Source organism: Phyllobates terribilis, unplaced genomic scaffold, assembly GCF_046119375.1.
Source record: "Phyllobates terribilis strain yellow unplaced genomic scaffold, ASM4611937v1 Scaffold_10__3_contigs__length_209671492, whole genome shotgun sequence".
NCBI lineage: Eukaryota > Metazoa > Chordata > Amphibia > Anura > Dendrobatidae > Phyllobates > Phyllobates terribilis.
Window position 1 is genome coordinate 151,620,696 of NW_027362770.1, and position 17,211 is coordinate 151,637,906.

A 17,211-nucleotide genomic window follows, 5' to 3' on the forward strand; every position below is an offset into this window, starting at 1 on the left:
ATGGAATATGTGACTGCAGTGTGCTCGCTACATGGAATATATGACTGCACTGTGCTCGCTACCTGGACTGTGTGACTGCAGTGTGCTCGCTACATGAAATATGTGACTGCAGTGTGCTCGCTACATGGAATATATGACTGCACTGTGCTCGCTACATGGAATATGTAACTGCAGTGTGCTCGCTACATGGAATATGTGACTGCAGTGTGCTCGCCACATGGAATATGTGACTGCACTGTGCTCGCTGCATGGAATATGTGACTGCAGTGTGCTTGCTACATGGACTGTGTGACTGCACTGTGTTGGCTACATGGAATATGTGACTGCAGTGTGCTCGCTACATGGAATATGTGACTGCAGTGTGCTCGCTACATGGACTGTGTGACTGCACTGTGCTCGCTACATGGACTGTGTGACCGCACTGTGCTCACTACATGGAATATGTGACTGCAGTGTGCTCGCTACATGGAATATATGACTGCACTGTGCTCGCTACATGGACTGTGTGACTGCACTGTGCTCGCTACATGGACTGTGTGACTGCACTGTGCTCGCTACATGGACTGTGTGACTGCACTGTGCTCACTACATGGAATATGTGACTGCAGTGTGCTCGCTACATGGAATATGTGACTGCACTGTGCTCGCTATATGGAATATGTGACTGCAGTGTGCTCGTTACATGTAATATGTGACTGCAGTGTGCTCGCTACATGGAATATGTGACTGCAGTGTGCTCGCTACATGGAATATGTGACCGCAGTGTGCTCGCTACATGGAATATGTGACCGCAGTGTGCTCGCTACATGGAATATGTGACCGCAGTGTGCTCACTACATGGAATATGTGACTGCAGTGTGCTCGCTACATGGAATATGTGACTGCACTGTGCTCGATACATGGAATATGTGACTGCAGTGTGCTCGCTACATGGAATATGTGACTGCAGTGTGCTCGCTACATGGAATATATGACTGTAGTGTGCTCGCTACATGGAATATGTGACCGCAGTGTGCTCGCTACATGGAATATGTGACCGCAGTGTGCTCGCTACATGGAATATGTGACTGCAGTGTGCTCGCTACATGGAATATGTGACTGCAGTGTGCTCGCTACATGGAATATGTGACTGCATTGTGCTCGATACATGGAATATGTGACTGCAGTGTGCTCGCTACATGGAATATGTGACTGCAGTGTGCTCGCTATATGGAATATATGACTGCAGTGTGCTCGCTACATGGAATATGTGACTGCAGTGTGCTCGCTACATGGAATATGTGACTGCAATGTGCTCGCTACATGGAATATGTGACTGCAGTGTGCTCGCTACATGGAATATGTGACTGCAGTGTGCTCGCTACGTGGAATATGTGACTGCAGTGTGCTCGCTACATGGAATATGTGACTGCAGTGTGCTCGCTACATGGAATATATGACTGCAGTGTGCTCGCTACATGGACTGTGTGACCGCAGTGTGCTCGCTACATGGAATATGTGACTGCAGTGTGCTCGCTACATGGACTGTGTGACTGCAGTGTGCTCGCTACATGGAATATATGACTGCACTGTGCTCGCTACATGGAATATGTGACTGCACTGTGCTCGCTACATGGAATATGTGACTGCACTGTGCTCGCTACATGGACTGTGTGACTGCACTGTGCTCGCTACATGGAATATATGACTGCACTGTGCTCGCTACATGGAATATGTGACTGCACTGTGCTCGCTACATGGAATATGTGACTGCACTGTGCTCGCTACATGGAATATGTGACTGCAGTGTGCTCGCTACGTGGAATATGTGACTGCAGTGTGCTCGCTACATGGAATATGTGACTGCAGTGTGCTCGCTACATGGAATATGTGACTGCAGTGTGCTCGCTACATGGAATATGTGACTGCAGTGTGCTCGCTACATGAAATATGTGACTGCAGTGTGCTCGCTACATGGACTGTGTGACCGCAGTGTGCTCGCTACATGGAATATGTGACTGTAGTGTGCTCGCTACATGGACTGTGTGACCGCAGTGTGCTCGCTACATTGAATATGTGACTGCAGTGTGCTCGCTACATGGAATATATGACTGCAGTGTGCTCGCTACATGGACTGTGTGACCGCAGTGTGCTCGCTACATGGAATATGTGACTGCAGTGTGCTCGCTACATGGACTGTGTGACCGCAGTGTGCTCGCTACATGGAATATGTGACTGCAGTGTGCTCGCTACATGGAATATATGACTGCAGTGTGTTCGCTACATGGACTATGTGACTGCAGTGTGCTCGCTACATGGAATATGTGACTGCAGTGTGCTCGCTACATGGAATATGTGACTGCAGTGTGCTCGCTACATGAAATATGTGACTGCAGTGTGCTCGCTACATGGACTGTGTGACCGCAGTGTGCTCGCTACATGGAATATGTGACTGCACTGTGCTCGCTACATGGAATATGTGACTGCACTGTGCTCGCTACATGGAATATGTGACTGCAGTGTGCTCGCTACGTGGAATATGTGACTGCAGTGTGCTCGCTACATGGAATATGTGACTGCAGTGTGCTCGCTACATGGAATATGTGACTGCAGTGTGCTCGCTACATGGAATATGTGACTGCAGTGTGCTCGCTACATGAAATATGTGACTGCAGTGTGCTCGCTACATGGAATATGTGACCGCAGTGTGCTCGCTACATGGACTGTGTGACCGCAGTGTGCTCGCTACATGGAATGTGTGACTGCACTGTGCTCGCTACATGGACTGTGTGACCGCAGTGTGCTCGCTACATTGAATATGTGACTGCAGTGTGCTCGCTAACTTGGAATTATAAGGTAATCACCTGATCACAAGAGCTGTATGTGACTTTTTGAGGTCTTAATATAAGTGCTTCATCACAGCTGTATAGAAATATCCCACCACCCCCATTACCATCAAAAAGGGGGTGATTCATTCCAGGAAACGTGATACCGAAATGATGATTTATGCCTTCGCTGTGAAATACCAGTAATGAAGAAGCAATAGTTAATTAAAGTCGGGTGAGCTGTAAAATTACAGCAATAAATCAAAAACTTCCTATACATTTGGGAAAAAAATACCAATAAATTCCCACCGGGAGGGGGAATTACCAAAATATTTAGATTGCATCAGTGCGAACTAAAGGAGAAAATTGATGAGACTTTTAGGGGGAATATATATTTTTTTGGCTATTTTTATGGAGCGCCCGTGTCAGGGGCCGGACTGGTGACATGACACCGAGACGTCGCCGTATCATAAGCTGAACCTGATTGAAAGATCTCAGCCATCTGTCCTAATCAGAGGGAATGGGGGGATGGGAAATTTTTTAAAGGGGCCAGTTCTATTAATCTTTAAGGGCGAAAATGACCTACTAATGGGGTGATACCGCCAGCAGCTCCTTTCCCACCACACAGGCCATGGACGACTCCCCACCTGTTGTTTTTCCATCAGACACCTGTAGTGACCTTGCAAAACTTGTGGCCTAAGGGTTGTTGTCTTTTCTGACTCACGGGGACAGCTGTTCCACCCCAACCCGGCATGACCATATTGTTTTTGCAAAAGTTTAGGTCATCTGGGTGCAGCTGTCACAATTGTCCTAGTTATTATTTTTGTTTAGAAATGGCGCCACCCTTGTGCATAGGTGGTTTATGGTATTGCAGTTTAGCCCAACTAATGAGCTGCAATACCGGACTTGACCTGTAAACCACAGTGGCGCTGTCCTGGGAGGAAAAAAAAGTAAACTTCCTTCCTTTTTAATTTTCTTATGTCCTATTATTAATCTTTTCACCCATCGCTATATTGTTTTTGCAAAAACCTTGGTCATTTGGGATCATAAACATTGGAAATTCTCAAGAATTTGTGCATGGTATTACCGTATATATACTAAAAATAATGCTTATTTTATTTCAATTTTTGCAATGACTTTGCTAAGCTGCAATACCAGACTTGGCCACTAAAGAAGAGTGGCGCTATTTCTGTAAAAAGCAGTCACTTTTTTTTTTTTTTTTTTTTCAATCTCAAATAATCCCTATAAAAGGGATAGCCAGTGAAGCTTGTTATGGGTCTATGAAAGGGTATTTTATCTTGTACATTTATGGCAAATCCATAGGATAGCGGATGTGATCGGTTGGAGGTGGAGGTTGTTGGAATTTCCATTCATTTGCATAGGAAGAACGCAGAGCATGACGGGGCCCAGATCGGGTCCCCGTGATGTCCCCAGAATTTTTCAGAGCTGTAAAATACCTTTATAAATCAATTTCACATTAATACCACTGTATATGGCTGTTTTTAGGTTTGAAAAATAATAATATTAATAAAAAAAAAAGCTGAATTTTGTTTCCCGGAGCAGCACTCGGCTCCCTATTCTGTCTTCCTTGCTTCCAAATAACCTCATCTGTAGCGCTCTCACACCCTCTCTAATTCCGACATTGGCTTCTGTCACCTGGATGTCACTGACAGCACAGCTGAAAATTTATCCCGCATGAAAGCTAAAGTCGTAAGAGCGCAACATAACAACTAGTCCGTCACATCGAGGAGGATTCGGTATTAGCGCTCCCCCTCCCCCCACCCAACATCGGACCGTGCTTCCCCTTCTTCAAATTGGAGTTAATCATGATGACGCAAATGATCGATCTTAATTTTTAACCTAAAGACTTTCCTATCTACATTTGCCGTTCTGTGCTCTCTATTGCTCCCTGTTATCAGCCGTTTAGTGGGCTTATGTAAAGAAATCTTCCCCTCATGATCAACACTTTATGTACGACCATCATGTTGATACATGCCCTTACATAAGATATAAACACTGCACCTTTAAATACGGTTACATATTCCAAGATCCCTTTAACTTAGTGCGTAATAATCAGCTGGGAGTGCCGGTATCATGTAGCCAATCAGGAGATACCAGGAATTGTTTTAGGGTGGAAACCCTGACAGTGCTCTATATCCGTGCCGGGTGTGATCACAAAATCGAGTCACCACCTGGTGCCAGTAGGCTGCGTATAAAGCACATAGACTCCCTGACTTTATGCATCCAGTATATTCCTTATTTGGTATAGATCAAAATCCCGGCGTCATAATTAAAAGCCATAAGCATAAGACCTCGGCTCAGACAAGTTTAATCTGTGTAAGAAGCCACGGCAGATGGTGTGCAGCAATCTCAGATAAACTAGTGATATACACCACAAAATACGATGCTTGACTGCAGAGAAAAATAGGAAAAAATGTCTGGATGAGACCGTCCCTTTAAAGAGGACCTGTATAGCTTGCGATAAATATGTAATTTATTTTTTACCTGGTGTAAATGCCGCTGTTCTCCTGAATCCGGCGATGTTTTTCTTTTTTTCCTGCGCCTCTCCGTTCCTGAGATATGGCCTCTTCTTTCCCATATATAAATCTAGTCTTTTAGCCAAGTGGGAGTGATCTCTAAAAACACTCGAGGATCAGACCCACTTGGCTAAAAAGACTAAATCTAAATACAGGGAAAAGAGGGTGATATCTCCGGAACGGAGAGGCGCAGGAAAAAAAGAAAAACATCGCCGGATTCAGGAGAACAGCGGCATTTACACCAGGTACAAAAATTACATATTTAGTGCAAGTGACAGATCCCCTTTAAGTAGTAATTTATGTAACTGTTTCTCAAATACTCTATATGGGTTATGTTGCCCGTTATTCGGTGGCGCCAACTAGTCTCTTTGCCTTGGCCTGGATATATATCTTTACAGGATGATGGAAAATCTTGACTCCTAAAACTCATTAGCTCTCTCAATTAAGGTGCACAGGAAATGTACAAATAACCATTGAAATCGATGGAAGCCAACAATTTAATTCCACAGCAGGATCCCCTTTATCAGTTTAAAAGGCTTATCAACCTCCTTTTGTTAGAAAAATCCCAAAACTACATGTTGATCACTGAGATCGCCAGCAGGGGAGCTTAGTAGCAGGTGTTCAGTTTCCCTACAGCACCACTACAGGAGAAAAAAGGCATTACACTTTTCTAATTGAAATCAAAGGACAGAATGGGACCTCCAGAGAGACTCTTTGAAAATAGAGTAGTTTTATGTACAAGGTTCCCCCCCTCCCCTCATTTATTAACCCAAAATTGGTTTTGTAAATCAATTAATTTTGTGCAGCGGGGAGGAATAAAATCCACTAGAAATCAATGTAATACAAAAATATAAAAATCAACCATCAGGAATCCAAGTAGTTAACCCAGGCAGAATATACCCCATGGGGGTAACTCCAGAGCCTTTGATCATTTTCTACTGTTCTGGAAGAAAAAGCAGAATATTATTTTTCTATGTGTTTTATGTCCCCCTAGAAATAATCATACACATAAAAGCCATAGGGAAAGCTCTGGGCAAACAGAGACTGTCAGTTCACTGAGCTCACGTTCATTAGATTGTGAACCCCTTTGGGAAGAGATCCCACCGTCAAGGCATTCTGTGCAATGAGTTGGCGCCATTCGAATAATGCGTGATGAATTAGCAATAGTTCATCATTTCTGCCAGTGTTACACTCTATTATTATACCGCCATATAAAGTATTTAATGCTCGTGTATGGATGCCTGAAGGCAGTAGAATGTGCCGGAGTAATCGATGATATAAAGTGCCACATAGGGGCTTTCACTAACTAATAATGCGGCATGAGGACATCTATCTTTCCCTGATTAGTGGGAGCTGTGCGCATAATCGGCACTGCTGCACAGAGCCTGCCTTCTATAGGGGCTGCCTAGAAATAAAAAAGAGGGGGGGCATCAAGGGGGGCGTACAGTCCATTAACTCTTAACCAGCACTTCTGCACCGAGCCTGCCTTCTATAGGGGCTGCCTAGAACTAAAAAAAGAGGGGAGGCATCAAGGGGGCCGTACAGTCCATTAACTCTTAACCAGCACTTCTGCACCCGAGCCTGCCTTCTATAGGGGCTGCCTAGAAATAAAAAAGAGGGGGTGTATCAAGGGGGGCGTACAGTCCATCAACTCTTTCCATATCAAGTGTGCCCATCAGTTAAGATATCTTTTCTCTTATCCTTAATTTTTGTAGCCCTTTCGAATGCAGCAGAGCCCAGTTTGTCAAGCATCATTATGATAGCACCATACGTTGGCGGACGTCTTATCACTAGGACCTCAGCCAATGGCAGCCATCATGGAGGAAGTGCCAACACGTGTCCACACATCACTTTGGAGGGGTAAACATTAAATTCCAATGTTTTATACAAGTTATCGAGACGTACCCCGAAAGAGTTAAATTCGGCTCTGCTACATCCATAAATGACCTCCATATTCCCAATTACATCATGGGGTTGCGTTGGGGGCCACGTTGTGTTTTATTTTGGTAGAAATGCAACATTTTTTAAATGAAAAATTGAAAATTTCTGGGGGGTTTTTGCGACGTTTGAACAAAGTCTAAAAGTTGACTATGATTTACGCCAAAAGAGTTAAATGACAAATTCAGCTCTGCTACATCCATATATCTCCAAGCTGTGCCCATAGTTCAGTCATAAATCCCCTATTCATGGCAAATACCTGGTAGAAATGCAAACATTTTTAATGAAAAATTTTAAAATTGCTGTAACGTTTGAACAAAGCCTAGAAGTTGACCATGATTTACGCCAAAAGAGTTAAATGACATATTCAGCTCTGCTACATTCATATATTTCCAAGTTGTGCCCATAGCTCAGTCATCAATTCTCTCTTTTGGTAGAAAAACGCAACATTTTTTAACCGAAAAATTGAAAAATTGGGGTTTTGCTGCAACGTTTGGACAAAGCCTAAAGGTTGACCATGATTTATGCCAAAAGAGTTAAATGACAAATTCAGCTCGGCTACATCCATATATTTCCAAGCTGTGCCCATAGCTCAGCCATAAATCCCCTCTTCATAGCAAATACCTGGCAGCGCTCATCTTGCTGCATCCTCCTATCTCACCCCCCTCTATACCTGCAGAGTCCCTGGTGCAACCTTCCTCTCATATTTCTATTTCCCCGGTCCCCTAAAGTTATCAGAGCAGGTAATAGGGAAAGCTTTGATACATTCTTGCAGTCCGTGCCCATCGGGCATACACCATGTAATTATCCTTACCCAAACCTTTGCCGTCTGGGGTCACTCAGTGCTGAAAATAGCTGCAAAGACTCTGCAGCTGGGAGTGAGCTATGGCTTTAAGGGGCGATCCTGACACTAGACAAGTTGGAATGAAATTAGCCTTAGGCTTTGTAAATTTGGGAGGATTTTGATACCTACTAACCATACACTTATTTTTCCTGTAGGATTATGCTCTTTTACATAGGACCGTTTCTGCAGCACGTGTGGATTTCTGCAGCCTTTATAAACCCCCTTTACATAAATCGAGCAGCACCCTTAATACCACATTATACAAATACGTTAGTACATTGTCCTGCATGCCACCACGGTTGCATGTTATCCCATTTCTGTAAAATTGGACATGAAATAGTTAAATCAGATATTTCCCTCCCTCTTCCCTTATGGTATAGGTTTGCGATATACAAGCAAGGTGAAGAAGTAAATGCATTATGTATAATTACAATATCCCAAATATATGAAATTTGGGAATTTTGGGGAAATTTATTGCCAACAGAATGAAAATGTGACAGCCTATCTAATTGGGCATGAAATAGTTAAATCATATATTCCACACACCCCTTTCCACCATAGGCATTGCTTATATCCTATATGCACCACCTCGGAATGGGTTGGTGCTATACAACACAAGGCGAACTAGATACACTATTACTTTTAATGACAATTTTTTCCCCCAAAATGTGAAACTTGAAAATTTGTTAAAATATTCTTTTCCCATCTGAGCCAATAAGGACTGGTATGTACATAAATAATGTGTAGCAAGTTACAAATCCCCCCCCCCCCCCCAAAAAAAAAATATGAAGAATTTATTGTCAACTAATAGAATGAAAGTGTAAAAGACATCCCCAACTTACCCCCCCCCCCCCCCCCCGCAAATTTTATCGAACTCTTTGGCACAGACCCTGGTTGGTGTGGCATTTGAGCATGAAATAGTTAAATCAGATATCCTCTACCCCCCTCTCCCCATAGAGACTACATATAGCGCATCGGAATAAGTTGGTGCTATACAGTTAAGGCAAAGTATACATTTCTGTAAAAACAGAAAGAAAAATTTTAAACAATTTGGGAATTTTTTTGCCCACGAATAAAACCTTCTACATGCGGCGCCTCAGAATAAGTTGGTGTGATCCGATCTGGGCAAAAGTAGATACATGTAAAATGTTAACATATCTTACATTTTTTAATACATTTTGCAATATATTGCCAACTAATGAAATTGTGAAGAAGAACCCCTCCTTGTTAATTTTTCCTCCAATAAATAGAACATTTAATATGCATCGACTCAGAATAGGTTGGTGCAATCCCATCCGGGCAAAAGTAGATACATTATGTAAAATGTTAACATTTCTTAACTTTTAAAAAAAATAAAAAAAATTGGGAATATATTGCCAATGAATGAAATTGTGAAGAAGAACCCCTCCTTGTTAATTTTTCCTCCAATAAATAGAACATGTTATATGCATCGAATCGGAATAGTTTGGTGCAATCCGATCCGAGCAAAAGTAGATATTGGGAAAAAGAAGAGACCCCCTCCCCATGTAAAATTACGTTTACTTTTAACTCCTTAGGTGCTGACCCCTTTTCTTTAACCCTTCCCGTCCCCATTGCTGGTGTAATGAATTGGAGACGTCTGTGCCATAGGTTTGGTGCGATGAAAAATTACGGTACAAGTTGAAGTAAGGATGTAAAAAATGGAACTTACCCAAAAAATCAAGTTAAAGAGGAACATCATGTATTTCAAACAACACAGGCAGCCTCTCGCCATGTTGCACTTCTTAAATTCTAGGAGAAAAACAAAGGATAGATCCAGGTAAAAGACCACATATTTGCCTCCTTTGGGTGCAGAGTACTTGTCCCTTTTTACGCCAGCATTGCTCGGTGTACGAGATCCTGCATTGCCATAAAAAGCTCCGGCTGTGAATCCTCTACCAAATTCCCTGCTTGAGGTAGAAGGTTTAGCTGAGTCCCTGCTGTCCACGGACGGACTCCGGTGTATAGAAGAGTCTTCGCTACTCGACTTTTCCATAGTCTTTAGCTTCACCGTTCCCAGAGCTAGTGTTTTGCATGTCTCAGCATTAAATCCGGCGCACAATAAAAAAGGAAAAAAAATAATAATACACTAGCCGACAGTCACTGTCCTACACCCAGAAGGAGGGTGATAATGGGGGGAGAAGGTTGGCCGCTCTCCGTCTCCGTCAAATAGAATTGGGTCTAAACTCGAATTATCCGATCGGTCGTTTAACTTTCAATGGGAATAATAAAAAAATAAAAGAAAAATTGCAGATCGCGGCATCACCTAACGGCATCACCGATGAGACTTTGGCCAGGTTGGGAAGTCTCCCGGTGGCTTATGTCCCTGCCGTAGGATCTGCAGGATCTGTGTTAGGCTGCGGTGTCTGATGTACAGAGGAGCAGCATCAGCAGCTGCTGCTGCACTAGTGGGTAATCCCACAGAAATCCCTGAAGCAGCGCTCAAGTCATCCAGCTTTACTCTGCCGAGCCCTCCCCACTCCGCAGTTAGCCAATGGAGGCTGCAAAAGGGACTCGCAGGCACGGCCTACATGACATAATATCTTTAAAAGGCTTATTCATTTAAGTTTGACTATACATGTGCACGGCAGAGAATCTCTCCAATGTCAGGATGGGGAGAGGGGTGGGGGGGCTGCTCAAAAAAATGAAGAGCAAGGAGCGAATGTGATCAGTTCTCTAGGCAGGATGGAATAATATGTAAAAATAATAATAGTGCACAAGATATAACAATAATAAATAAAAGTGTGCAACATACTATGTAACATAACAATAGTGTGCAATATATAACATATTATGTAATAATAGTAAGACAAGGTGCAATTATATATAACATAACATGTAATAAAATAAAAATAATAATAATATGAATAAAAATTAGTAATAAAAGCGTGCAATATATAATGTAATAATAGTAATAATAGGGGGCAAATATTTATAACATAACATGTAATCAAATAAAAATAATAATAAAAATAAAATAATAATAATATGAATAAAAATAAAAATGAGTAATAAAAGCATGCAATATATAATGTAAAAAGTAATAATAACAAAGTATGCAAAACATAAATTAATAAGTAATAATAAAATTGAGCAAACTACAACATAATAATAATAGTGTGCAATATACAGTACAGACCAAAAGTTTGGACACACCTTCTCATTGAAAGATTTTTCTGTATTTTCATGACTATGAAGGCATCAAAACTATGAATTAACACATGTGGAATTATATACTTAACAAAAAAGTGTGAAACAACTGAAAATATGTCTTATACTAGATAGTGGCCCGATTCTAACGCATCGGGTATTCTAGAATATGTATGCGGCCGACCAGGCGCAATCAGCAGAGCGGTGTTTAAATCTGGCGCCAAAATCGCTGATTGGTCGCGGCCGGCAACCGCGACAAATCAGCAAAGCAGTGTTTAAATTTGGCAGCAATATCGGTGATTGGTCGCATGCGGCGGCCGCGACCAATCAGCACATCAGTGTTTAAATGTGGCTCCAGGATCGCTGATTGGTCGCGGGCAGCGTCCGCGACCAATCAGCACAGCAGTGTTTAAATGTGGTGCCAAGATCGGTGATTGGTCGCGGCCGCTATTTAAATGTTGCGCCCAAATCTGTGATTGTTCGCGGGCAGCGGCCGCGACCAATCAGCACAGCGGTGTTTAACTTTTGCGGCAAGATCACTGATTGGTCGCAGCCGGAGAGCACGACGAATCAGCGAAACGTATTGGTGAGGACCGGGGAGCGAAATCGTATTGGTGAGGACCGGGGAGCGCCGCTGCCTGTGCGGCTACTTCCACTGCGAGAAGCCGGGAGATGAGCGGCTGCTCGCAGCAAAAGTATCCCGACCCGCAGCACCGCTCCCCGGTCCTCCCTTGACACCCTAGCCGCATGGATGTCAGCGCCGCTGCCTGTGCGGCTACTTCCACTGCGAGAAGCCGGGAAATGAGCGGCTGCTCGCAGCAGAAGTATCCCGACCCGGCGGTCGAGGTCCTTCTGCTGCTACCGGCCAGGAGATGAGTGCCTCGCGCCGGTCATCTCCCGGCTGTATCTCCGTCCCGCAGATGAGCCGCTAACGGCCGCCATCTTTTTTCTGAAATCCCAAGTCGCTGATTGGCCGCTGCCAGACCAATGAGCGACGCGGGATTTCCTGGACAGACAGACAGACAGACGGGATAAGACGATTATATATATAGATTCTAGGTTCTTCAAAGTAGCTACCTTTTGCTTTGATGACTGCTTTGCACACTCTTGGCATTCTCTTGATGAGCCTCAAGAGGTAGTCACCGGAAATGGTTTTCACTTCACAGGTGTGCCCTGTCAGGTTTAATAAGTGGGATTTCTCGCCTTATAAATGGGGTTGGGACCATCAGTTGTGTACTAATTTATCATAATATATGAGGAATCATAAACTAATAACAGTAATTAGAATAATAATATATTAGATCAATATAATATAGTAATAATAGTATAACTTTCGGATATAAAAATATTAGGGACTCCCAGGAGCGGCTCCAGCATTGGGGTCAGGTGTTATGTTCTGCTACCAAAGCTAAGGAAAGAGAGGAGATCTGTCCCTACTATAAGACTCAGCTGAAACCCTACGATGTAACAGGGAACCTGATCCTGCGATCAGACCTGCTAAAGTCCTAATCTAGTCTGTACGGAGACCTATAGATGTGAGGAGGGAATCCCTACAAGTACTAAGGACTGGGAGGAATATGGGACACCTCCTAACAGAAATAGTAGCAGACAGACGAACAAACAAAATAGATAGAACATAGAGGTCCGTAGACCAAGCAAACTAACAGAGTTAGATACAGAGCACAGGCTAGCTAGAAAGTAGATATACAATGAAGTCCAGCAAAGCCAGAAGGGCGGAGCAGGATTAAATAGGCCAACAAGGTCATGGGACCAGCAAAGGAAAAAAAACCTAACAGCAAGGTTCTAACAGTACCCCCCCTTCTAAGAGGATCCTCCGGATCCCCTAGGACCAGGCTTATCAGCAAATCTCCTGTGAAACGCTCTGATAAGTCTGGACGCGGAAACATCATCTGACCTCACCCAAGAGTTATCCTCGGGTCCGAAACCTTTCCAGGCCACAAGATACTGCAAACTACCTCTATACCGTCTAGAGTCAAGGATGCGAGAAATTTCATATTCCCCGTCCTCCACCACCGGAGGAACAGAGGCAGAGGCGTCACCATCCGACACAACAGCTTTTTTTAACAGAGAGACATGAAAGACCGGATTAATTCTCCAGGAGGTAGGAACCTCCAACCTAACAGCAGATTGGTTGACAACCTGAAGCACCTTAAAGGGCCCTACAAACTTGGGACCCAATTTCTTAGAAGGAATCCTCAACCGCAGATTCCTAGAGGACAACCAAACCATGTCACCAACAGCGAACAAAACCTCCTGTCGTTTCCTATCAAAGTAGTCTTTAGATTTTCTGTTGGCCTCCTGAAGATTACCACGCACATCCGTCCAAACTCTTTCCAAATCACCGGAAAAATTCTCCTCCTCAGGCACGGCAGATCCCAACTTGGAGAACGACCCAAACGACGGATGTCTCCCAGAACAACAAAAAAAAGGCGAACAACCAGCAGAAGAAGATGTATGATTGTTCAGAGCAAATTCGGCAAGTGGCAGAAACTCAGACCACCCCTCTTGATTGTCTGCCACAAAACAACGCAAGAACTGCTCAACATCCTGGTTTTTCCTTTCTGTCTGGCCATTAGATTCAGGATGATATCCGGACGAAAACGACAAATGAATTCCCAACCTGTCACAAAAGGCACGCCAAAAACGAGCCACGAACTGAGGACCCCTATCAGAAACAATGTCAGTAGGAACGCCATGAAGTCTGACAATTTCCTTGACAAAGGCCTTAGCGAGAGTTTTAGCGCAGGGCAGTTTGACGAAGGGAACCAAGTGACACATCTTGCTAAAACGGTCCACGACCACCCAGATGACAGTAAAACCCTCAGAGGAGGGAAGGTCAGTTATAAAGTCCATAGCCAAATGTGTCCAAGGAGCACTGGGGACCTCCAAAGGACAAAGCAACCCCGCAGCAGGAGTATGTGAGGACTTAGATCTAGCACATATAGTACATTGGCGCACCCACTTAATGACTTCCTTCTGCCATCCAGGCCACCAAAAACTGCGACCCACCAGTCTCTTGGTCTCAGAGATTCCGGGATGACCTGCCAACCGAGATTCGTGACACTCAACAAACAAATCTCTCCTAAAGGTCCCAGGCACAAACAACCTCCCATGAGGAGTGTTAGATGGGGCATTCTCCTGTGCTTTAAGAATCTCATCTTCCAAAACGGAGTCTAAAGCAGCTATCACAACACCTTCTTGTAAAATGTTTTCCTCTTTCTCAGCACCGACTATGGGAGAAAAACTGCGAGACAAGGCATCCGCCTTAACATTCTTAGTACCAGGGATGTAAGTAACGGAGAAATTAAACCGCGAGAAAAACAGTGCCCACCTAGCCTGACGGGCATTCAGGCGCTTGGCAGCATCAAGATATATCAGATTTTTATGATCCGTAAGAACCTGAACGGGAAATTCCGCACCTTCCAAGAAGTGGCGCCAGTGTTCAAATGCGAGTTTAATAGCCAATAATTCCCGATTACCAATATCGTAATTCAGTTCAGTCTCCGAAAATTTTTTTGAAAAAAAGGCACAGGGATGTAATCCATCCCCGTTATCCTGAGACAATACTGCGCCAACCCCCACAGAGGAAGCATCAACCTCAACCAAAAACGGCCTAGTAACATCAGGCTGCATAAGGATGGGAGCAGAGGTGAACCTCTCCTTGAGATACACAAAAGCTTCAATGGCCTCAGAAGACCACTGAACCGCATCAGCACCTTTCCTGGTGAGATCAGTCAGAGGTTTGACAATACTAGAAAAATTTTTTATGAATTTTCTGTAGTAATTGGCGAAACCCAAAAACCTCTGTATCGATTTCAAACCAATAGGCCTAGGCCATTCCTGCACAGCCTGAACCTTAACCGGATCCATCTCAAAACCTTTGCTGGAGATAATGTAGCCCAAAAAACTAATTCTCTGTACAGCGAACTCACATTTCTCCAGCTTAGCAAAAAGCGAATTGTCCATTAATAACTGTAATACCTCACGCACGCTCCGCCAATGAGACTCCAGATCTGGCGAATAAATCAAAATGTCATCCAAATACACAACCACATTTTTACCGATCAAAGGTCTAAGGATGTCATTAATCAGATTCTGAAAAAATGCAGGAGCATTAGTAAGACCAAAAGGCATAACCAGATTCTCAAAATGACCCACAGGAGTGTTAAAAGCAGTCTTCCATTCATCACCCTCCTTCATGCGCAACAGATTGTATGCCCCCTTAAGGTCAATTTTAGAGAACCACTTGGCCCCCAATAACTGGTTAAACAGATCAGGAATCAATGGCAGTGGGTAAGGATTGCGTACCGTAATTTTGTTAATCTCACGAAAATCCAGACAAGGACGTAAACCGCCGTCCTTTTTTTTTACAAAAAAAAATCCAACCGCCACAGGAGACTTAGAGGGCCTAATGTGACCGGCGGCCAAACTTGTCTGTATGTATTCCTCCAAAGCCTTCCTCTCAGGAATAGTAAGGTTAAATAAACGACTTTTAGGAAGAGTCGCTCCAGGGACAAATTCAATAGAACAATCATAGTCTCTATGGGGAGGCAAAACCTGCGATTCCTTCTCAGAAAAAACTCTCCAAAAATCCTGAATAGGAACAGGCAATTCTCCCCTATCCAAAGCTGCAATACGCCCGTTACAACACTTGTCATAACATTTATGGCTCCAGGATTTAATTTCACTGGTAGACCAATCCAGTACAGGATTGTGAAATTTTAACCAGGGCAAACCCAATATTACTGGAGAAGGCAAGTTATTCAACACTACCAAATCCAATTTCTCATGGTGAACACCATTAATAGTGAGAGGAAATTCACTGACCTTGAGAGTAATATTCTTCAAAGGGGAGCCATCCACAGAAACCACAGCAATGGGGGATGATAAAGGTTCAGGTTTTAAATTGAGTTTTTCCACGAATCCCCCATCAATTACATTCAGTGTAGACCCGCAATCAACAAACACCCGAAATTCCATAAATTTTTCCTGAGCAATCGTGGAAGCAGCTAAAAATATACCCTTGGAATTTAAACAGGCAATACGGGCGTGACTGACCATTTTTTTTTCTTTCTTCATACGAAGCTCACAGCCTTTAATCAAATGACCAGATTTTCCGCAATAGAAACACAAGCCTTCTGAAAAACGACGGTCTTTTTCTTGAGAGCGAGGTGCCACCGATCCAATCTCCATCGGTTCACCACTGTTAGTACACACATTATCATAACCAGAAACTGACATAGCAGAGGATTTGCTCTCATTAACCTTAGCACGCAGTCTTCTATCCACCCGTATAGCTAATTGCATAGCCTGTTGCAAATCCTCAGGTGTAGGATAAGCAATTAGCAGGTCTTTAACCCTTTCACTGAGCCCAGCAAGAAATAGACTTTTCAGAGCAGAATCGTTCCACCCTGTTTGAGTGGACCAACGACGAAAATGAGTACAATATTTTTCGACATTACCTGATCCTTGTTTTAAACGTCTCAACTCAGTCTCAGCTGATGCCACACGGTCAGGATCATCATATAATAGTCCTAAAGCAGAAAAAAAACTATCCACTGATCTGAAGCATGTATCACTAGGTTGCAAAGAAAAGGCCCACTCCTGAGGCTCTTTGCGCAAAAGTGACATTATGAACCCTACGCGCTGGGATTCATCCCCAGAGGACTTGGGTCTCAAACGAAAATACAATAAGCAAGCATTTTTAAATGAAAAAAATTCTCGATGTTCACCAAAAAATAAATCCGGCAAACATACCTTAGGCTCCAAGAAATATGCTCCAGGACAGTTACTCACGTGCTGACGGAGCTCGGCCACTTCCAGAGAGAGTCCCTGCAGGTGTTTAGCCAAATCCTGAACCGACACCATGATGGAACAAAAAAAAAAAAAAAAAAAAAAT

General features: G+C 43.5%; 1 protein-coding gene across 3 annotated transcripts in view; it reads right to left on the reverse strand.

The window, feature by feature from the left end:
- Positions 1 to 17,211, reverse strand: part of TSPAN9 (tetraspanin 9) — a 692,453-nt gene that overhangs the window by 233,648 nt on the left and 441,594 nt on the right. For 2 of the 3 annotated variants that reach the window (XM_073649938.1, XM_073649939.1), the window contains exon 5: positions 9,814 to 9,893. In XM_073649938.1, coding sequence (XP_073506039.1) covers positions 9,814 to 9,876 — 63 coding nt within the window. In that variant the 5' untranslated portion in view covers positions 9,877 to 9,893. Of the gene's footprint in view, positions 1 to 9,813; positions 10,594 to 17,211 lie in introns of those variants that run through there. The other variant, XM_073649937.1, reaches the window with a different exon arrangement.